General features: G+C 42.0%; 1 protein-coding gene across 19 annotated transcripts in view; it reads left to right on the top strand.

Moving 5' to 3' along the window:
- The window catches only part of RIMS1 (regulating synaptic membrane exocytosis 1), a 753464-nt gene that overhangs the window by 716864 nt on the left and 12942 nt on the right, over window positions 1-23658 (top strand). For all 19 annotated transcript variants that reach the window (XM_033935996.1, XM_033935980.1, XM_033935991.1 and 16 more), the window contains one exon: window positions 8157-8269. In XM_033935996.1, the coding sequence (XP_033791887.1) occupies window positions 8157-8269 (113 nt within the window). The remainder of the gene's footprint in view (window positions 1-8156; window positions 8270-23658) is intronic.

Raw genomic sequence — 23658 nt, 5'->3', positions numbered from 1 at the left:
TTAATCCACAGGACCCAACACGGTCTATGTTTCGGTACACGCCTTCTTCAGGGGTCCTAGGTTGGAAAGGAGTCAAATTTTTTTTTATTTTTTAAATCTTTATTCATTTTCAAACTTACAATAAGTGTGTCAATAAGTTAAAACAGATTAACAATAAATATATCACTTAATAATCATCAATGGTACAAATGATATGCTCTTATCTCCCACCCTTCCCACCCTTTTCTATCATATAATCAAATACCTTGTACAATATGTAATAATAAAATTATCCCCCTCCCCCCTCATAATTCAAAATCTATCAGCCCACGTACAAGCTGCTCTTCGATGTTCGTCTTCACACAGGCTTCAGCATGCTTTTTGCGGATCAATTTGACTCCTTTCTAACCTAGGACCCCTGAAGAAGGCGTGTACCGAAACACGGACCGTGCTGGGTCCTGTGGTTTAATTTTAAGGTGTTGTTTTTAACTGCAATTATTTTAATAAACTTTGCCTCTATCATTGTACATGTTACTGCAGTTCTCCTTGCTTTGTTTTAACTGCTCTGGTTGTACCACAGAATGGTAGAATATCAAGTGCATTACCTGTAGTCATAAATGAATGCTCAAGGCACCACGATTCCCTGATCCCAACATTGTTTACAGCTGACCTAGAGAGAAAAACTGCCTGTTGAGAAAATAAAAATGTGCACAAAATCTTAGAGTATACCTAACTGAGTGGTGTAAATAACCAATACAACCTCAATAAAAATATAATATAATCCACTCAAATGGAGGGGTCTACAATCAATTCTCTTCTAGCTGTTATTATAAGTCATTTTCTTAATACAGGAAAAGGCCTCAGAGTTTAGGAGTACTACGCTACGTCGTATCATCGACTCGCACTATCAGTGTAGTTAAAAGTCCACACGGATACTCCATAATTCAATCATTGGCAGAGGATATTAACATTTTTATTAAGTATAAGTTATAAATTATAAAAGATAAAAAAGACGATAAAAAAGATTAAAAAATACATTAAAGCAGGTTTTTGGCCAGTGATTGAATTATGGAGTATCCGTGTGGACTTTTAACTACGCTGATAGTGCGAGTCGATGATACGACGTGTCGTAGTACTCCTAAACTTTGAGGCCTTTTCCTGTATTAAGAAAATGACTTATAATAACAGCTAGAAGAGAAATCTTCTCTATTTTATTTAATTAATTAATAATTACTTGTGTTGATGTTTTGGATGTTTTGTAATACTAATATGATATTATGTTTTTTTATAACCTGTATTTTATTGTACATCGCCTAGAAAGTTTTATATAGGCGATTAATCAAAATAAACCTGAACTTGAACTTGAACTTGAACTTAATTGATTGTAGACCCCTCCATTTGAATGGATTATATTATATTGAGGTTGTATTGAAAGTAAAAATATGCCCACTGCAGCAAGTTAGCAGAAAAAAATGCATGCTGCAGATGAAGTGGTGTAGCTAGGTAAATCACCCTTCTCTACTTTCTTTGGAGGATTACATTTTGGCATGTACTAGGTTTTGAAAACGAAAACCAGAGAGGGTATTTATCTCATCCTTTTCATGAATTAACAGGCAACAAATCTTGAACCTTTTCTCAATAGCAAAAGAATCCCACACCAGCTCTTTGTATATGTTAAGCAACCATCCTGGCCAAATATTTGCAGCCATTCTTTCCATTTCAGTATGTTTGCTTATTTTACCCTAGCAAGAATATTTTCAGCAGATTATTGTAATGGATTTATTGTACTTGCATTATTAACTTCCTTTGAAACATCTTGCTGCTTGCTAGTGACTCAATATAGACATTCTTCCTAATGACATAACTCTGCTGCTAATGCAAACAATAGACCAGGCAGCGGACACCATTTACAGCAATGTAGATCCTGCAATTGTATGACTTTAAAATGATCTTTAAAATATAATGCCACTTCCCCTCTTTTTTTTTTTCCTTCCTGATCAGTTTATAGCCCAGTATATCCCAGTCATGTCTCTCTGTGAACCTCGTCTCCGTTACCGCCAAAAAATCTAACTCAGCCTCATCCATCATAGCCTCTAGATCAAGAACTTTTTTTTTCCATACTTTGAGCATTTGTATATACTAGAGCTGCCCGATTCCCGATTCGAATCGATTCATCGATTCACTTCAGGTGAATCGATTTGAATTGATTTGTTTTTTTAATAAAAACATACTCACTGATTCATGTCGGTCGCCAATCTGTGTTTGCAAACCCATTCAGGCTTTCCTTCTGCCGGAGTCCTTCCATCTAATGTAACTTCCTGTTTTGCAAAACCGGAAGTTACATCAAAAGAAAGGACTTCGGCAAAGGGAGCGCCAAGTGAACCTCTGTGCGCAGATTGGCTGCAGCAAAGTAATTTTTACATTGGTTGGCTGGCTCCTTCCCAGAAGCATTTCTCCTCTCCTCCCCGCATCTACCTTTTAATTCCAGGCAAAAGCGGCGGTAGCGAAAGTGATTCATTACCATGCTGCTAGTCTGGCGTTTTCTCTCAATTCGGCTGCCCAAGCGGAAACAGGAAGTTTTCACTGAGGGCGGCCGCAATGGATAGAAGACGCAAGGAGTGGCAGCAAGAGAACTCTGTGGATCGCTGAATAACTACCACCACAAGCAACAAGTTTTAACATCAAAATAAAGGTAGATGGGGGAGAGGGAGAGATGGACTTGGGGGAGAAGATGGGAGAATGCTTGAGTACCTGATTGTAAAACCGCTTAGATAACCTTGATAGGCGGTATATAAAATCCTAATAAACTTGAAACTTGAAACTTGAGATGAACTTGGTGGAGAGGGGACGATGGACTTGAGGAGATCATAGAGAGGGGATGGGGAGGGGAGGGAAGAAATAATGGGTCTAAAAAAGAAGTGAGGGAGAAAGATGGTGAACAATGGGATTTAGGAAGGAATGGAACAGAAAGGGAGAGAAGTTGGACACAAGGGATGGTGTGTGTGTGGTGGGGAATAGAAATACTGGATAGGAGGGTAGTTGAGAAGAGGAAGGGAGAGCTGGTGGACCCTGGGGTGGTGGGGAAGGAGGGAGAGATGATGGATGAAAGGGTAGTTGAGAAAAGGAGAGACAGTGGATCTGGGAATGGTGGAGTCCATTGCTGCAGGTCCGGTGATGGAGACAAAAAAAAGGAAAGATGACAGACCTCTAGGGAAGGGAAACGGAAGGATAGGACAGAGATGGAAGATGGATGGTTAGAACAGAGAAAGAAGAAAATGACAAATGGGCAGGAGACCCTGGCAAGCCAGTTATCAGAAGACAGTTGCAGAGCCTGAGACCAACATGATTTGAATAATAATGCCAGGAAACAAAAGATAGAAAAAATAATTTTATTTTCTGTTTTGTGATTACAATGTGTAAGATTTGAAATCTGTATCCTGCCAGAGCTGGTATTAGACCGTGAACATGAGCTAGGATTTAACAGAGAGTGGAAAAGTCTTTTTTGTTTATTTTGTTTACTACACAGCGCCAGTGTGGGTAGGAGAGGGCAAAGGGGGTGGAGTGGGTGAAGAAGCTATAAAATTAAATTTGCGGACCATACAAAGTTATTCATAGTGAAGACACAGGGGGATTGCGAAGATCTACAATGTGACATAATCAAGCTCGAGAAATGGACATCGACATGGCAAATGAGGTTCAACGTGGATAAGTGTAAAGTGATGCATGTCGGTAACAAAAATCTCATGCACGAATACAGGTACTTGGAGAGACCTCCCAGGAAAGAGACTTGGGAGTTCTGATCGACAAGTCGATGAAGCCGTCCACGCAATGTGCGATGGTGATGAAAAGGGCTAACAGAATGCTAGGAATGATTAAGAAGGGGAGCACGAACAGATCGGAGTAGGTTATCATGCCGCTGTACCGGGCCATGGTGCACCCTCACCCAGAGTTTCTGCATCCAGCACTGGTCGCCAAACATGAAGTAGGACATGGTATTACACGAAAGGGTCCAGAGAAGAGCGACTAAAATGGTTAAGGAGCTGAAGGAGTTGCCGTACAGTGAGAGATTGGAGAAACTGGTCCTGTTCTCCCTTGAAAAGAGAAGACTGAGAGGGGACATGATCGAAACATTCAAGATAATGAAGGGAATAGACTTAGTAGATAAAGACAAGTTATTCACCCTCTCTTTAAAGTTGAAAGGGGATAGATTCCGTAGAAACGTAAGGAAGTTCTTCTTCACCCAGAGAATGGTAGAAAATTAGAACGCTCTTCCGGAGTCTGTTATAGGGGAAAACACTCTCCAGGGATTCAAGACAAAGTTGGACAAGTTCCTGCTAAACTGGATCATAAGCAAGTGAGGTTGGACTCATTTAGAGCACTGGTCTTTGACCTGGGGGCCACCGCGTGAGTGGACTGCTGGGCACGATGGACCACTGGTCTGACCCAACAGTGGCAATTCTTATGTTCTTATCCACTGCTTATTCCTAGGATAGTAGATGACGGCAGATAAAGACCTGAATGGTCCATCCAGTCTGCCCAACCTGATTCAATTTAAATTTTTTTTTTATTTTTTTTTCTTAGCTATTTCTGGGTAAGAATCCAAAGCTGTACCCAGTACTGTGCTTGGGTTCTTACTGCCGAAATCTCCGTTAAAACCTACTCCAGCCTATCTACACCCTCCCAGCCATTGAAGCCCTCCCCAGCCCATCCTCCACCAAATGGCCATATACAGACACAGACCATGCAAGTCTGCCCAGTACTGGCCTTAGTTCAATTTTTAATATTATTTTCCGATTCTAGATCCTCTGTGTTCATACCACGCCTCTTTGAACTCAGTCACAGTTTTACTCTCCACCACCTCTCTCGGGAGCACATTCCAGGCATCCACCACCCTCTCCGTAAAGTAGAATTTCCTAACATTACTTTTGAATCTACCATCCCTCAACCTCAAATTATGTCCTCAGGTTTTACCATTTTCCTTTCTCTGGAAAATATTATGTTCTACGTTAATACCCTTAAAGCTAGCTAGGTGCTCGGGACCTGGGTTGGCCACTGTTGGAAACAGGATGCTGGGCTTGATGGGCCTTCGGTCTGTCCCAGTATGGCAATTCTTATGTTCTTATGATTTACTGATATACTCTTGATGTGATTTTTATAGTCCTTAAATTGTGTGCTGAAAGAGGACCTTATATAATATGCTACAGACATTTTTATGCTGCCACTAAACTTTCTTTGTTCCTTATTTTGCCCCATTTATAATTGAGTTGTTTTAGTTTGTAAAATGGATGTTCATGCTGGACATGGCCAGCATTTGCACATCCATTTCTCATATAGTGAAGAACAGGCTGTCAGCAGATCCTGTTCTAAAATACATAAGAAATGGACATCCACATCTGATATGCTGTATAGACTTGGACTTCATTCTAAATTCTAAGAAGTCATTTTATTCCTATTTATTCCTAGTGCATCACCTAATACCTCCGGAAAGTTTAACAAAATGCATTAAATTTCACCTGCCCCTGAGCTGGCAGTGAGTAGAAGGCCATCAATCAAGTTATATGTTCAAAACAAGAAAAGCCTGCTTGATTTTTCACAACTGCAACAATCATTCAGTATTACAAAGTCTGAAGCATATAAATGTTTGCAGTTGAAGCAGTCCATTCAGAAGGGGTTCCCTGATTGGCGAAATTTTAAAAATCAGTATAGCTTGCCGGGCCTTTGCTTCCAGACAGATATGCTAAGGCATCAGGCAGCCAAGTGGTATAAATTCATCTAATATAATAAAACGCTAGGCCGCGCATGCGCACTCCCATCGCGTAGGTCCGTTTTCTGTGAGCTGTAGTGACCCATAGGAAGTGCGCATGCGCGGCTTACGGTTCTTTGAAAGACGCAGCGGTGGCTTCTCTCACGATCCCCGCCTGCGTCGGACTTTCGACGCAGGTGGGGATCATGAGAGGAGCCACCGCCGCGTCTTTCAACTAAAAAAAAAAATACGGCAAGGCGGATGTCGGCCGCCGCGGCTGTCGGCGGCTGCAGGCCACAGCAACTGTAGCCCGCCGCGGCCGAGCACAGAGACGGGCCGAAGTTTTTTTCAACTTCTCAAAGACGCTGCAGCGGCTCCTTTCAAGAGCCGCTCCTGCGTCGGAGAAGGCGGCGATCGTGAAAGGAGCCGCCAGGAAGTTACACTGCTGGGGGCTCGGGCTGTTAGGTCCGTGCAGGCTCCTCTCGTGATAAATAGAGGGAGAGGGAATGCTGCGGCTGCTGGACAGGGAAGTAGGGAAGGAGTTAGGAAGAAAGACACAGGGACAGGGGCAGGGAGAGAGACAGAAAGACAGACAGACAAAGGGGGCCAGGGAGGGAGAGAGACAGAAAGAAAGACAGCGGGAGGAAGAGAGACAGAAAGAAAAAGAAAGAAAGACAGACATATATTCTAACAACAGGGGGAGGAAGGGAGACAGAAAGAAAAGAAGAAATATACAGGGACAGGGAGAGACACAGAAAGACAGACAGACAAAGGGGGCCAGGGAGAGAGACAGACAGAAAAAGACAGCAGGACAGAGAGAGAGAGAGACGGAAATAAAGACAGACAGACATATATTCTAGCACCCGTTAATGTAACGGGCTAAAATACTAGTATCTGAATATTTGAATAAGAAACCAAAAACTAGTCTGAAAGACATTTGGAGCATTGAGATTAAGCAGCAGATTTCTGCTTCTCAATGGCCATGGATTTGGACTTGGAGGATGAGATGTACAGCGTCAGCATCTATGAGACAAACTTGGTTTCTCTTCTTACACAGATCTTTTTGGACTCCAGTTCGTTTGCAGGAGTTAGATAGCTCTGTCATCTTGAAATAGGATCGTCTGTTGTTCTATTGTCCTTTGATACTCAATTTTTGGAAGTCGATATGGGGACATATGAATAACATACTGGAATCATCGATTCCATTAACTTATGATGTAGTAATCTGTTGATTAGCTGCTTCGAGAATGATCCAACTTGGACCATATGATATACTCTCTCATAACAATTCATGTGTGCTGATTAAATAATTCAGTAGTTATCTGTGGGACACTATTGCATATTAAACCCCCATTGGACCGGTATAAATGCCAGCTTTTCATTATCATGACCAGGATTGCCATGCAAATGGTTACCCACAATTGGAAAAATTGGGATCGGCTTAGTTTTACCTTTTGATGGGCAAATTTATGTTTGTGTTATAAGTATGAGAAAATGAATGCTGACATGTTGGGGCATAATCATTTATTGAAATTAGTTTGGGGTCCATTAACGACTTTTGTTACTTCGGTATAAGAATTGCCGCTGCTGGGTCAGACCAGTGGTCCATCGTGCCCAGCAGTCTGCTCCCACAATGGCCCTTAGGTCAAAGACCAATGCCCTAACTGAGTCTAACCTTAGCTGCATACGTTCTGATTCAGCAGGAACTTGTCTAACTTTATCTTGAATCCCTGGAGGGTTTTTTCCCCTATAACAGTCTCCGGATGAGCATTCCAGTTTTTTTTTACCACTCTCTGGGTGAAGAACTTCCTTACGTTTGTACGGAATCTATCCCCTTTTAACTTTAGAGCGTGCCCTCTCGTTCTCTCTCTGCCTTGGAGAGGGTGAACAATCTGTCTTTATCTACTAAGTCTATCCCCTTCATTATCTTAAATGTTTCAATCATGTCCCCTCTTTTCAAGGGAGAAAAGGCCCAGTTTCTCTAATTTCTCACTGTACGGCAACTCCTCCAGCCCTTAACCATTTTAGTCGCTCTTCTCTTTTACCTTTAATTTCCTTTAGATTTATACACACATCCTAGGGAAGGGTGGGAGAGGGGTTATCTCCTTTGTTTTATTACTTGATTGAATGTACTGGAAGGGGGAAGGTTAATTCATTCTGTATTGTTACTGATGGATTGTAAGTGCTGATTCTGATTATTAATGTATGTACAATGTATTAGCCTTGAAAATTTAATAAAGATTAAAAAAAAAAGAAAAGCCTGTCAACAAATTAGTAAAAATGATCATACAGTATGTTTCAGTGAAACATACTATATGAACTGTGGAAAGGATTATTATTTAAGGCACTGGGTTCTTTGTAGAGATATTGTACCTGTTATGGCAGATCATTTCAAAACCATTTGTGCTTAACTATCTGTTTTGTTTTACCATAGCTTAATATTCCCTGGAGTACGTTTGGGAGCTGATAGTCAGTTCAGTGATTTCCTTGATGGACTTGGGCCTGCACAACTAGTAGGTCGGCAAACTCTAGCAACCCCTGCAATGGGTAAGTTATTTACTTGTAAAGTAATGCAGATAGTGTCTCGTTGGATATTATATGATGGTGAAAATGAATTGTGCTAGAAGCTTTTTAATTCAAAATTCTTTATGTCAAAACTTTAAAAAAATGCCTAGGTGGTCTGGTGGTCTTGTGTCCCTCCCCCACACCACCAGGGTATTTTTTAAGGTTTGTGGGAAGGAGAGGTCAGGGCCTGTGCTTGGCAAGGGAATCTATTAAGCCACCAGGGATATGTTTGTGGAGGGGTTCGGCAGAGGAGTTAGGTTGGGGGTAAAGGGTAAAAGGTCATGGATTTGGTATACTGCTTTTTTGTGGGTACAGTCAAAGTGGTTTACATATACAATATGCAGGGGCTTGCTGTGGCAAGCTTTTTTTAAATGTTAGTTTTCCTGTCAGTGCCTGAGCTCATATATTTCGAGCTAAGCAGCAGATTTGCCATGATTTTAACCCTGCTAAAATTTGCATGTCAATTATTTTGAGCATGTTGCAGCAATTTTTCTGCACTAGTTTTGTGGTAGAGTTTCACTCTACCATGAACCTTTGAGCATCAGCCCCTTCTGAGAGCAATGGATTTAACTAAATACTAAAATAATATTTTCTAAGACATTTCTCCAGGTTCAATTGCAAATTTCTCTAGGTGGAAAGAAAAAGAGAAGAGACCCCTCTTCCACTAATCTCTAGAAATTATTCTTCAGAGAATCCAAGTTACAGCAGCAGGAAAACTTTCCCCAGAGACTTGAATACCTTATTTTAAGTGCCAAGAACAATATATCAGCCTCTACAGAAAGCCAAAAATGTCTTTCCTGTGTATCTCAGACAGAACAAAAAAAAAAAAAGTCTGAAGGATATTCACATTGATCTTTTAGCCAACATTATATATAGTGTCAGTAAACCATACTGTAAATGGTTATATTTATACAATGGAAAACTGGAATCTATATAACATTTAAACATAAATATATTCAGCCTAGTATGTCTCAGATTTGTTCACTTTATTGGAATGCATTACAGAGTACAAGCTTGATAGCAGATTGGAAAATGACTTTTCCTCCATCCTGAGGGAATTCTAGGTACATCATCTAAATATCACTATTGAAAGGTGGCATATTAACAAAAAAATAAATAATAGGGCATCTCAGTAGAACCTATTCTATGAAGAAAAGTAGGCTTCTACTTTCCTGTATAGAAGAATATTAGTATAACCGAGTATATACACATGCATGAGTTTAGGCAATCAACCATAGAGCTCGTGTAAATAATTACATCTAATATGGGAAATACAAGAGTAGGTTTAAATGGTCAGTATTCTCAGTGGAGAAGAGTAAGTAGTGGGGTTTCCCAGGGGTCTGTGCTGGGACTGCTGCTTTTTAACTAGTGAGATAATTAAATTTTCTGATGACCCAAAATTTTCAGATTTGCTAAATCACAAGAGGAATGTGAAAACTTGCAAGAGGACCATGGGAGATTGGGCATCAAAATGACAGATGGCGTTTAGTGTGAGCAAGTGCAAAGTGAGTAGAGTGGAAAGGGTAGATGTGAATCGCTTGTTCACTCTTTTCAAAAACACTAGGACTAGGGGAGTGGCCAAGATGGCAGTGTGTTAGCAGCCAGCGTTAGCACTCCGTTTTGCCTTACCATTTTCCTACTGAGCAAGTTTCCTGTTGGTTCTTCATTATGCTCCACAATAAGCATAAGGGCCCTGTCCGGCTGAACCCCTCCTCAGAAGGATAAGTGACAATGGACTGCTTCATGGCCAGCTCGCCGTCCTTACCTGGAATCGAGTTACCATCATTTGCCTCCGAGGAACGAGCTTCCAAGGCTTCAGGGTTGGAAATATCTTTGGCTTCTCCAGTTACCTGATCTCCACCGTTTCCAGCATCAAGAGATGTTGAGAGTGTGATTGCCGAGGTCCAAAAGTACCCGATGTAGCCGCATAGTGGGGGGCCTCATGTGGATCAGGACGCTGAATTTTTGACCAGACAAGAAGCTGGGGATAGCAGCTCCTCCATGGTGATGTTGGAAAACATTTGGGAAACTCTCCAAAAACTCAAAGTGGCATTGACTAAGGGCTCCTTTTACTAAGGTGCGCTAGCAGTTTTAGTGCACGCGCTAAACGCTGATGTCTCCATAGAGCTTGCGTTTAGCACACGGTTAGCGTGCGCTAAAATTACTAGCGCACCTTAGTAAAAGGAGCCCTAAGTCAACGGGAGAATTATCAGCAATAATGAGTAAAATAGACAATTTATCAGCATCTGTTGAGACTATTAAAATGGATACTGCTACTGAATTTGACCAGATAAATAAAGAGATAGCTTCTTTGCAATATTTATCTGGGAACTTTGTTAATGACAAAATGTTCTTTCAAAGAAAAATTTTAAAAATTGAGAATTTCAATAGAAAACTAAATCTTAGGAAACTGAATTTTCCAAAGTTAATAGGGATTATACCAAGTGATATGTTTAAAAAATATTTGATGGAAATTTTAACGTTTACTTCAGACTCAATACCTCCTATAAACCGGATATACAGTATTATTTGCCTAAGAAACCAGGTGACCCTTCTGAAGCTAATAAATCACCAGCTATGGATATGAATAATACAGTATAAATGAATTCTTGGAAAGTTCCACAGTAGAAATTTAATCTCTATCTACTTTGCTTATATCCTTTATATTTGAACAAGGCTTGAATGCAGTTATGCGTATGTTTTTTTGTTTTTTACAATTTTTATTTTTTGGTCAAAAAGTATGGATTTTTCCCGATGTGACGAAGACAACTCAAGAGCATAGAAAATTGTTTTTGAGGATAAGACAAGAAGTTAAAACCTTGGTAGCCACTTTAATTCTGAGCTATCCTTGTAAATGTCTGGTCAGATATTCTGGGATAAAATGCACCTTTTTTGCTCTGGAACAACTTCGTAGGTTTTTTGGACATAATTTTTTTTAAAAACCCTGCCTTTGAACACCTAGAGCGCAAAGGGGCATTTTTGGAGGAGTGGAAAGGGCAGGAGGTGGGCCAATGTAGACTTAGTCATCCGGCAGTCATAACCAAAAAGGTTTGACAGGTTGCCAGATGGAACTTATACGTTTTGACTTAGACCAAGTCAAAACAAGTATAAGTTCCTAATTGGGCCGCAGCTCAGCAGCCCAAGCAACCTGTCCCCCCACGCCGGTAATGATTGCAGCAGGAGAAATGCCTAATCTCTCCTGCTGCGATCGCATCCCCCACCCCCCGAAACCCACCGATGCCCTAAGATTTGTAGTGGTCTAAGGAAGAGGTTTAATTTTGACTTTTATGTTTATGTTTTCCTATTTGTAATAATATTCCTTTATACTCTGTATTGCCGAAACGAGAAGATGCTTGTGAATTTGTTTTGAAAATGCATAAGTAAAATATTTTAAAAATATATATATTAGGATTAGGGAACATGCAATGAAGCTACTAAGTAGTAGATTTAAAACAAACCGGAGCAAATATTTCTTCACACAACATGTAATTAAACTCTGGAATTCGTTGCCAGAGAATGTGATGAATCTTCATAAGAAGTTGAAATTAAATACTTAATATACTGTACAGTTTCATTAAAAAATACTGAATCCAAAATGACCCCCAGACATTTGAGTATAAAGTATAGTGATTTGATCTGTTTGAAAAATGGAAGATTCAACAACAGCATTTGACTACTAACCATGATTTCAGTTTTAGCTAAATTAATTGCCAGATGGTTAGCTGACATCCAATCCTGAATCTTTCACAAATACAACCTTGACTAGATATGTCTTCAAATTTTCTCCAAAAGAAAATAAAAATACCATATCATACAGTTTGGAGCAGGGATCTCAAAGTCCCTCCTTGAGGGCCGCAATCCAGTCGGGTTTTCAGGATTTCCCCAATGAATATGCGTTGAAAGCAGTGCATGCACATAGATCTCATGCAGATTCATTGAGGAAATCAAGAAAACCCGACTGGATTGCGGCCCTCAAGGAGGGACTTTGAGATCCCTGGAGGCTACACACCAAGCTCCCTCAGCATATGACAAATAGGCATCATATAGATCAGCGATGGCGAACCTATGGCGCGCATGCCAACTGTAGCACGCGAAGGCCTTGCAGCTGGCACGCGCAGGGCCGCCATCAGGGCAGTACTACCAGGGGGTGCACAGGAGAGAGAGCTGAACGAGGACGATGGGGGACCCACGGGGTTAACTATAACTCAAGCCGCGATGCTCGTCTTCTACTCCGACTGCCCTGCCGCTCACACAGCCGATCGGAAATCTTCCCCGACGTCAGCGCTGACGTCGGAGGGCGGGCTTTGCTTAAGCCCTCCCTCCGGGGAAGATTTCCGATCGGCTATGTGTGCGCGGCGGGACAGGCAGGAAATGGAAGACAAGCCTACGCGGCTCGAGCTACATTTTGCTGAGAAAGTTGCTAAGATGGGCTGGGAGACAAACGGGGAAGGGAGTGCGTTTTGGACACAAGGCATGAACTTGGGAGAAAGGAAGGGAGGGAAAGAGATGCTGAGGTGGGGGACGGAATCGGTTTTTGGACACAGAAGGCATGAACTTGAGAGAGAGGAAGGGAGGGAAAGAGATGCTGAGGTGGGGGAGGGAATGGGTTTTTGCACACAGAAGGCATGGACTTGGGAGAGAGGAAGGGAGGGAAAGAGATGCTGAGGTGGGGGAGGGAATGGGTTTTTGGACACAGAAGGCATGAACTTGGGAGAGAGGAAGGGAGGGAAAGAGATGCTGAGGTGGGGGAGGGAATGGGTTTTTGCACACAGAAGGCATGGACTTGGGAGAGAGGAAGGGAGGGAAAGAGATGCTGAGGTGGGGGAGGGAATGTGTTTTTGGACACAGAAGGCATGGACTTGGGAGAGAGGAAGGGAGGGAAAGAGATGCTGAGGTGGGGGAGGGAATGTGTTTTTGGACACAGAAGGCATGGACTTGGGAGAGAGGAAGGGAGGGAAAGAGATGCTGAGGTGGGGGAGGGAATGTGTTTTTGGACACAGAAGGCAAGGACTTGGGAGAGAGGAAGGGAGGGAAAGAGATGGTTGTGTACACGGGGAATAGAAGAAAGGAGAATTTTTGGTCATAGGGAGGGAGTGAGGTACAGACAGTGGCATACCAAGGTGGGGGTGGGGGCGGTCTGCCCTGGTTTCACGCCCCAAGGGGGTGCACAGCTGGCCACCCTCCAGTGTTCTCCCTAGGCTGGCAAACTGTGTCTCTTTAGCCACTTGAGTGCCACCGCCGCCATTGGGAACAGGCCGGTGCCAAGTTCTCCCTGCTTTTCCCTGTGGGGCCGACCAACTCTTGCCACCCACGTCAATTCTGATGTCGGAGAGGACGTTCTGGGCCAGCCAATCACTGCCTGGCTGGCCCAGAACGACCTCTCCGATGTTAGAATTGACGTCGAGTGGCGAGAGTTGGTCGGTCCCGTGGAGAAGAGAAGCAGGGCGAACTCGGCGCCGGCCTGTTCCCGATAGCGGCAGTGGCAGCCTATTCCCCAGTGGCGGTGGCAGCATTTTCCCAATGGTGGTGGCATAGGGGAGGGCAAGGAGAAAGAAAGAAAGGGGGGGACAGGGAGCCAAAAAAAAAAAAAAAGAAAGAGGGCTGGGTGAAACAAAGAAAAATGGGGCACGGAGAGAGAGAGAAAGACAGACATACAGAATGAAAGGGGGTATGGAGAGAGAAAAAAAGAAAGAAGGGGGCAGGGTGAAACAAATAAAAAGTTTGGGGAGGGAATGAGGTCTGGAGGAGAGAAAGCATACAGGAGGCTGAAAAAAGGGAAGAAATATTGGATGCACAATCAGAAGAATAAAGTGCAACCAGAGACTGATGAAATTACCAAAGGTAGGAAAATGATTTTATTTTCAATTTAGTGATCAAAATGTGTCCGTTTTGAGAATTTATATATGCTGTCTATATTTTGCACTATGGCCCCCTTTTACTAAACCGCAATAGCGCTTTTTAGCGCAGGGAGCCTATGAGCTTCAAGAGCAGCGTGGGGCATTCAGCGCAGGTTCCTGCACTAAAAACTTCTATTGCGGTTTAGTAAAAAGGGAGGGGGAATATTTGTCTATTTTTGTATAGTTGTTACTGAGGTGACATTGCATAAAGTCATCTGCCTTGACCTCTTTGAAAACCCGCGGAATATAAATGATAATTAACATTTTCTCTGCGTACAGCGTGCTTTGTGTTCTTAAAATTTTATTGTTGGTAGATCATTTTGACTTGGCCACAAAGATAAGGGGGAGGGAGGGGAGCTGCTGAAAGAGTCTACCTTGACGTGGTTGCAGGCTTACAAATCTTTTGATCAAAGAGTGCGGCGACAGAGAAAAGTATGTGTGTATTCGGCCCATGAATGAAATCATTAAAACATTATAAATTGCCAATAAATTGAAATGAAAACCAAAGGATTGTGAATCAAATTGATTCTCTGACAATACAAAGATTCCAACCTTTAAAAATGATGTTACATAGTTCAGGCAACTTTATAAAGAGTTTTTAGATACTAAAATCTTGTTATTAAGGTTTAATTGACGTGCTGGCACTTTGAGGAAATTCTTTGGTTTTGTGCGGCAGTTTGGGCACTCGGGCTCAAAAAGGTTAGCCATCACTGATATAGATATTAAATAAGATGACAGAGAGATGATCCTTGATATACTCACATAGTACTGAAATAATAATCTATAGAGCAGCCATCTAATACAACTTCTTACATTCTACCTGGGGTTACCAGATTTTACGTCATTAAAAGCCGTCCAGACCCCTGGACATGTCCTCAAAAGGAGGACTTGTCCCGGGAAATCTGGACGTCTAGTAACCCTAATCCTACCAATCAAATATGAACAAAATCAATCCAAAACATGTCTCTCTAATATATTGGTTCTCAACCCTATCCTCAGGACACAGGTTTTGTAGGATGCCCACAATATATACGAGATAGATTTGGATACAGTAGAGGCAAAGCATTTAATCCAATCAAATCTAGATCCTGTAAAGGATCAAGGTGATTTACAATGTCAAGGACCCATGCATACATGAGGAGCTACAATTAACAAGTTATAAAAAGATGGTGAACATTCCAGTATACAGATGAAGGGAATGGCTGACTTCCATACATGTGAATTATATTAACAGGGCACAATTCAATCTGCTAGTTAGAATTAACAAGAAAAAAGAATGCATGTTCCATATCTCCACAGAGAGGGTCATAGGAATTGAGGCTTGATTAGTCATGTGTACTTATCCTTTATAATAAAACCCTAAGCGCGCATGCGCACATAGGGTTTCGTGTTCCCTGCCACCATGCTGTGTGCCTCTGTGCCGAATTTGATTGGATGTACGTGGGACGGCTTGCCGCGTGCAAGGCGGCTTGAGCAGTGGTGGCGGTTTGACTCCTGCGCTGCTAAGACGCCTCTTCTCACCCCCGGAACAGCAAACGCAGCAGCCGCGGGGCATTTGCTAGGCCAGCCCACTTCGATAATGCGAGGTAGGCCGGCCTAGCAAAAGCCCCAAGGCTGCCTGGGCTAGCGGATGCTGGACTGGGTGAGCAGGGAAAGGAGAATGCCTATTGCTGGACAGGGTGATCAGGTAAGAGGTGCTGCTTGAGAAGGGGGAGGTAAAAAGAAGGGAGAAGGCCTACTGCTGGACAGGGGGAGCAGGCAAGAGGTGCTGCTGGACAGCGGGGAGGTAAAAGGAAGGGAGAAGGGCTGCTGCTGGACAGGGGGAGCAGGAAAGGGGTGGTGGTAGACAGCCGAGGAAAGAGAGGGTAAAGAAAGAAAGACAGACAGCAGCCAAGGAGAGAAAGAGACAGAAAGAAAGAAAGAAAGACAGACAGAAAGTGGCCAAGGAGAAAGAGAGAAAGAAAGAAAGAAAGAAAGACAGACACACACATCTATTCTAGCACCCGTTAATGTAACGGGCTTAAAGACTAGTCATATGGACATGTTTTTAGCGTCCATCTGAATTTTAGATAGAAAGTTTTCTTTCTAGTGACTAGAGGCAGGCTATTCCATGTATTGATAGCAACATAGGTGAACAGGGAATTAAAAATGTGCTTGTACTTGATTCTTTTTGGTAAAGGAAGGATCATCTGCAATCTGTTGGTGATTCGGGTTGATGTGAAGTGATGTTTGGAGAATAGCTGAATAAGTTCCTCCTATGAGTGATTGTTGTAGATGTGGAATAAGATTCAAGATGATTTGAAGGAAATCCTAGAGGCCAAGGGTAACCAGTGGAGTCTCTGGTAGTACTCAGTCACAGAGTCAAACCTCCTGAGCCTGAAGATTAGTCCGACTACTGTATTTTGGATGAACTGAAGTCTGTAGAGCTGCTTAGCGCCTATTCTGGAATATAGGGAGTTGCAATAGTCTAGCTGAGTAAAAATGAGCATTTGGACCAGTATTTCAAAGTGGTGTTCATAAAAGAAGGTCTGATCAACTGCAGACGTTTCATGCTAATGATATTTTTCCCCCAGAGATTAGATACTTTATTTATTTATTTAAAAAAAATTGTATTCCACTCAACAACCTAAGTGGATTACAATTTACATACAAAGTAAAAAGAAAAAACCATAAACTCATTAACAGACTAATCATTCATGCAATTTCAACATCAGGCAGCTACCAATTTAGAAAAAAAGCCTTAACAAAGAAGTGAGCTTTCAAAGATTTTTAAAAACTTCCGGTTTTGACATAACTTCAGTGACCCATTCAAATCATTCCATAATTGAGGTCCTGATATTGAAATTGTTGCCCTCCATGGTTTTTTTTTTATAAAGCACCTCACACCCATGCTCATGGCTCAACCTACTGGCAGATTCAGATCTTAAAGAACGAGAAAGTAGATATTTCCTGATGACTTGTGTTATGTACCAAGGTGCCTTTTCATATATTACTTGATATAAAATCATCAAGATTTTATATTCAATCTGAAATGTTGCAGGTAACCAGTGCAATTGTTTCAACACTGGGGGCATAAGAAAGAGTAGTGTCCAAGATTACACCAAAGACTTTGGATGAGCTTTGAATGCTGACTGTGGCTCTAGCTAACAGAATTTGGGATTGTTCAATGTTTCATATGGAACCATGTTAAGTTGGTCTTGGTGGTGGTCAGCTTGAGCTTGTTTGCGCTGGTGGAAATTTTGTTTATTCATCCTGAGATTGATTCTGCGATGTTCATGTCAACAGATCGATATGCAGAAATAGGATGATATCTACATAGGTTAGGAGTTGCTCTCCATTTGTGAACTTGATTTCACCAAGTGAGCTCATAGATAAGTTGAATAAAATTGGAGATAGAGAGGAGAACTGCAGCATGCCACAGAAGGATCTCCAGCTTTGAGAGAAGGTGCTATCTTTCTATACAATGCATTCTCTACAGTATTGTTTAAGAATGAGTTGAACCATTTAGGCAGAGATCCTCCAATTCCAATTTCACTGAGTTTCAACAGAAGGAGGTTATGGTCCAATGAATCAAAGGCAGCTGCACTGTATAATTGTACCTGTAACTGGTTAATGACTAATTGTATATTCCAAACTTTAATAAAGAAGATTGAACTTAAAAAAGGCAGCTAAGTTGTCGAATTGTAATAGAATTGCTTGTTTCCCTTTTTTTTTTTTGTAGTGATTGCTTGATATTAGTTGCAAGCATGCAAAGTTGTCTCATGCATATTAGTTATAGGTATCCTGACTACTTGATCGAGTGTTTCTTGAGGACTGGGCTGAGAACTCCTGCTCTAATCCAATAGCTGCTAGTAAAATTTACACCTAGTTGAAGCTTATGTGAACTGTATTATCATCCTGTTGCTTTTCTAGTCACTTGCCCTTTGTAGGCATTCAAGATCCAATGATGTGAACAAGTCAGATAAATACTGTTCCAGAAATAAGACTCTATACCAGGGCTGCCCAAGTCCGGTCCTCGAGATCTAGTGGCAGGCCAGGTTTTCAGGATATCCACAATAGATATGCATGAGAGAGATTTGCATACCAAGAAGGCAGTGCAGGCAAATCTCTCTCATGCATATTCATTGTGGATATCCTGAAAACCTGGCCTGCCAGTAGATCTCGAGGACCGGACTTGGACAGCCCTGCTCTATACTAAGGAAGAAGTTAAATTTGTTTTCGATGTTATTTCATTCTGCATTAGGGAGGGGGGAAGATGAATATTTTCCTACTGGCCTATTCGAGTTTATTGTAAAGAAAAGCTTGCACTTTGTTCCTGTCAAACTCTGGGGTAAATAATTACCTACAGTCCTAATTGCATTGGAATTTCAGTTTTAAAAGGATAGGTAGTACTGCTTTTTGTCAGAGTCAATCATCTGTACTTCAAAGTGTTTCAAAAGTGTAACGACACAGCATGTGTGAACCTTGTTCCTAATTTCCACAGGTGAAATTAAATAACCCAGACATTGCATACTGGGTCTTTGTGTACAAAGCAGACATGCACATTTATTCCTTCTTATGCTGCAGGTAGCCAAGTGATTTGTTTCTTTGTGTTATTGTTTACATTTTATGGATGTCTTATAAGTGAGCGCAGAAGGACTGAATGAAATGAGCAGAGTATAAATTCAATACATGAAAATGATATGGGAATAAAACAGCATGCATACTTTTGAAAATCAGACCTATGCATACTCTTTTTCTCCTTGCCCAATATAGCAATCATTGGTTTTGAACTTAAATTGTGAGCCCAGCTGGGCTCAACTGTACCTGAATGTACACTCACTTTAAACTACTACTGAAAAGGTGTGAGCTCAACTCAAATCCTACCCTAAACACACTCTCTCTCCCTCATCCCTAAAACTGCTTCTTGTTGCTCTGGCTAAAAGTATGCATGCTATGAAAGCCTATGTATTTTAAGCACTTGTAAGGGGGGACAGTTTTCAACCAGGGCATTTACCCAGCAAAACATTTTATTTATTTATCTCTTCATTCGTTTAACCCGTCCTCCCAAAGGAGCCCAGAACGGGTTACAGGAATACATGCATAGTATGGGTAGGACAAACTTTAGTGAGAAATACAGACTTTACAGCATTTACAGTATTGACAAGGGGGGTTAGGTTACAGCATTTACAGTAAAGACATAACATACAGACTTAGTAGGCATAGGATGGATTAAATTGCAGTGTTTACAGTGTAGGTATAACATGGAGGTAACATAGCTTTCCTAGCAGGTGGGTGTATCTTTGTTGTCGGAGAATGTGGTGGTAATTCAGATTACATTTGCGGTGATCTGTGAGTTTAGAGATGTCGTTTGGTGTATTAGGCGGTGCCATTGAGATCCATCCGTCCGGAGTGTAGACGCGGGTTGTTAAGGAGCTGGGTTTGCAAAGAGAGAGGTTTTCACGGCTTTCCTGAAGTTCCAAAGACTGTCTAGTGATCTAATGAATGGGGGGATGATGTGTCATAATCTGGGTATGTAATGAGAATGAGTGTCTTCGGGCTATCTCAGACGTGAGCGAACGGCCAGGTGGCAGGATCTCAGTGACATAAGTTTGTAGTTTTGATGCTATGTAGTTTGGTGTCATCTTGTGAAAAGTCTTGAAGGCTAACACCAAGGCTTTGAAGGCGCTTCGTTTTTGGATAGGCAGCCAGTGCATGGAAGTTAGTGCAGGGGTGACGTGGTCGTGGAAGCCCAGGTTTTTTAGGAGTCGGATTGCGGCGTTTTGCACCCCTTGGAGACCCCTTGGAGATAGGAGAGTGTTCTTGCTGGTAGGCCCACTAGCAAAGCGTTGCAATAATCTAGTCGGGATAATACAAACGTGTATAGTAGTTGAGCAAAATCACTTTCTAAAAAATAGGAGGCTATGTGCTTGCTGTTTATATTATAGCTTGTGAACTGTATGAGCATAATACTTTGGCACCCTCTGCTGTCTATTGTTGATGTTTTAAATACTGTATTTTGCCTGCAACCTTGTTATTCACGTCTGTAGAGTGGTTCAGCAACTTTTATATACTTTCTGCTTTGGAGTTGATCCTGTGGAATTATATTTTATAACAAGCTAATTTTTGTGTGTCCTTTTTGATCAGGCATCAGCCCAGCCCTACAAAACTATGAAGATACATACCTTCTCAGACAGCCTAAGTTTCCCTTAGTACTGACATCAGCGAGACAAGGAGAGGAGGAGTGTTAAATGCAGATGTAACAGGGAAGAGTTAGGAATTGCTAGAGGAAAGGCAGGGAGAAATAAAAAAGTATAAAGGACACCCTAATCAGCATTCTTAAACGACTATCTACCGTGTTTCCCAAAAATAAAACCTACCACGAAATAAGCCCTAGCATGATTTTTGGGGTAGGTCTTAATGTAAGCCCTATCCCCAAAAATAAGACTTAGTTAGATTGCCCCCAAAGCCCCTCCCAAATGTCCCCGCGCAGCATCTTTCTGTCAGCCTAGAGGCCTTTGGGAAATTATATCAATCTGACTCTGGCATGGGAAGGCAGATAGACCCTTAGTGCAGGGAAACTGTTTTAAGTATCCTTGATATGTTTTAAGTTTCCCTGATTGAATCATGACTAGCTAAAAGGTGTTAATGTCTGATTAAGAGGGTGCTTAGGACAATGGCCTGCTTGAATGGGACAAAGAAGCCAGAGCTAATCCCATCACCATGCTTGCAGGTATCACACCCTCCTTTGTCAATTAAATTGACCATTGTCTCAAACAGTTTGCAAATTCTAAACAGAAAGATACTGGGAGATACAATATTTTCTCTATTCAGAATAAGATTCCAAGGTATAAAAGCCTGCTCTCTGCTCTATCAATATATCTCTTTTTCTATCAAGCTATCAGGAGAGGGGTCTTGGCCCTCTCTCTCTCTCTTTCTATCTAGCTATCGCTTGGCTCTTGGCTTGGCACTCTGGTTCTCTCTTGAGCTCTCTCTATCTCTCTGTCTATCCTTCTCTTTATCTATGGAACACGAAACATCACCCCATCCCCCTCTCTCTCTCTCTGCCTTTCCCTGAAACTTCACACTCAATTCCTTCTGGACTCTGTAATGCAGGGAAACTGCTGGGCTCTCTATTTAATTGTAATGCTTATAAATATTACTTTTCTGTAAGCCTATTTCTATAATATATTCTTTATATAATCACCTCTGGCTGTGCTCGTTTATTCTACTACCTGGTGAGTCATCGGTGAGGGAACTGAACCTGGGACCTGGCGTTGGTCGGTGCGCATTTCACTAACCCCTACCACCATACATTGGGGGGGCCACTAACTGAAACTGACACTTTCCATCTCTCCTTCCAATCCGAACCCCGCCGACCCTCCCATCGCGAAACCGACATATCTCCTGCCAAACAACAGCATTGGCAGCATTTTAAACAGGCTGCTTCATGGTCTTCTCCCACCGGGTCCTACCCTCTGCCACATAACCGCAAAATTGACATACCTCCCTCCAAACAGCAGCGCTGGCAGCATTTTAAACAGGCTGCTTCGAGGTCTTCTCCTGCCGGGTCCTACTCTGCTGCATCATTGATGATGTCATCAGTGATGCAGCACAGGGAAAGCCCCAGCGGGAGAAGGCCGCGAAGCAGCCTATCTAGAGTGCTGCTGACACTGCTGTTTGGAGGGAGGTATGTCGGTCTCACGGCGATGCGACAGAGAGTAGGAGCCGGTGGGAGAGACCACGAAGCAACCTGTTTAAAGTTCTGCCAATGCTGCTGTATAGCGGGAGGTATGTCGGTTTCACAGTGGGAGGGTCGATGTGGTTCTGCTGCATGGGGGGATGGGAGGGAGGGATAGAAAGATACTATGCAAGGGATCTGCTGCATGGGGGATGGGAGGGATAGAAAGATGCTGCTCAAAGGTTCTGCCTCGGGGGGGATGGGAGGGAGTGATAGAAAGATGCTGTGCAAGGGTTCTGCACGATGGGAGGGAGGGATAGAAAGATGCTGCAGAAGGAAGGTGCAAGGGGATGGGTGAGAGGGGAGGCATGTGGGGGAGAGAATGGAAAGAGGATTGGGGTGGAGGAGAGGAAGGGAGAGATGATCATTGAACATGAAAAAAATAAGACATCCCCCGAAAATAAGCCCAAATGTGTTTTTTGGACCCCCAAATTAATATAAGGCACTGTCTTATTATTAGGGAAACACGGTATATATGTAGTAGGAGAAAATAATAAATACAGGTCACAGAGTTAGAAGAAGAGTACTTAATATAATGTCTCATTTAAATTCTTAAATTACGAGTTAAAATGATTTTCCCTTCAAATCCTTAGTCTCTCTCCCTTCCTCCATTGCAGAGGGCTCTGGGAAATGGGATACAGCTCTGGGAATTGTTCTTCCACAACACAGGTGCATCTGCAGTATCAGGAATTTATTATAAACTCAATTATAATCCAGTTACTACAAATGATGAATTATTATAATGGGTAAAGTGATAAAGAGACAACAGAATGCATATCCTGGCTTTTTGGTAAAATAGATATCCTAGCACCTGCAAAAACTAACATTGCTAATTAACTCCTAAAATATGTATAGTCATGGATTTATCTCGCCCAAGAATGTCCTAAGAATGTGGGGTATTCCATCTGACCTTTGCTGGCAACGACTCATACCTACTGGAAATACCCTCCTTCAGAGACATCAAATACAAAAGTGTCAGGAAAAGAATGTTTTTGGTGATAGCCCCAGTGCAGTAGAACTCCCTTCCGAGGGAATGAAAACTAGAAAAGGACACCAAAAAGTTAAAGAAAGGAATAAAGACAATTCTCTTCATAACAAATAAAGAAACAATTGGGGGAATAGCAACATGTAGGAAACAGCATACTACCCACTTGGAACATGAAAGGATGAACTCACAAATAACACAAAGTAAGATGAATATATGATATACAGAAGCTATATGTACATAGATGGAATATATAGGTAAGATATGCGTATATTTAATTCATGTATCGGAACACCATTACTGAAGCTCGTGTATTGTAACACCTTTACTGAAGCTCATAAATAGAAATTTGATGACAGATAAAGGCCAAATGGCCCATCCAGTCTGCCCATCCGCAGTAATGATTATCTCTTCCTCTCTCTAAGAGATCCTACATTCCTATCCCAGGCTTTCTTGAAAACAGACACAGTCTCTGTCTCTACCACCTCTACCGGGAAACTGTTATACGCATTTACCACCCTTTCTGTAAAAAAATATTTCCTTAGATTACTCCTGAGCATATCACCTCTTAACTTCATCCTGTGCCCTCTCATTCCAGAGCTTCCTTTCAAATGAAAGAGACACGACTCATGCGCATTTACTTCATGTAGGTATTTAAACGTCTCTATCATATCTCCCCTCTCCTCCAAAAATATACAGATTTCGATCTTTAAGTGTGTCCCCATACACCTTATGACGAAGACCACGCACCATTTTAGTAGCCTTCCTC

This window comes from Geotrypetes seraphini, chromosome 3 (assembly GCF_902459505.1).
Source record: "Geotrypetes seraphini chromosome 3, aGeoSer1.1, whole genome shotgun sequence".
Classification (NCBI taxonomy): domain Eukaryota; kingdom Metazoa; phylum Chordata; class Amphibia; order Gymnophiona; family Dermophiidae; genus Geotrypetes; species Geotrypetes seraphini.
The sequence above is the reverse complement of the archived record's forward strand: the minus strand, read 5'-3'. Positions and strand labels throughout refer to the sequence as shown.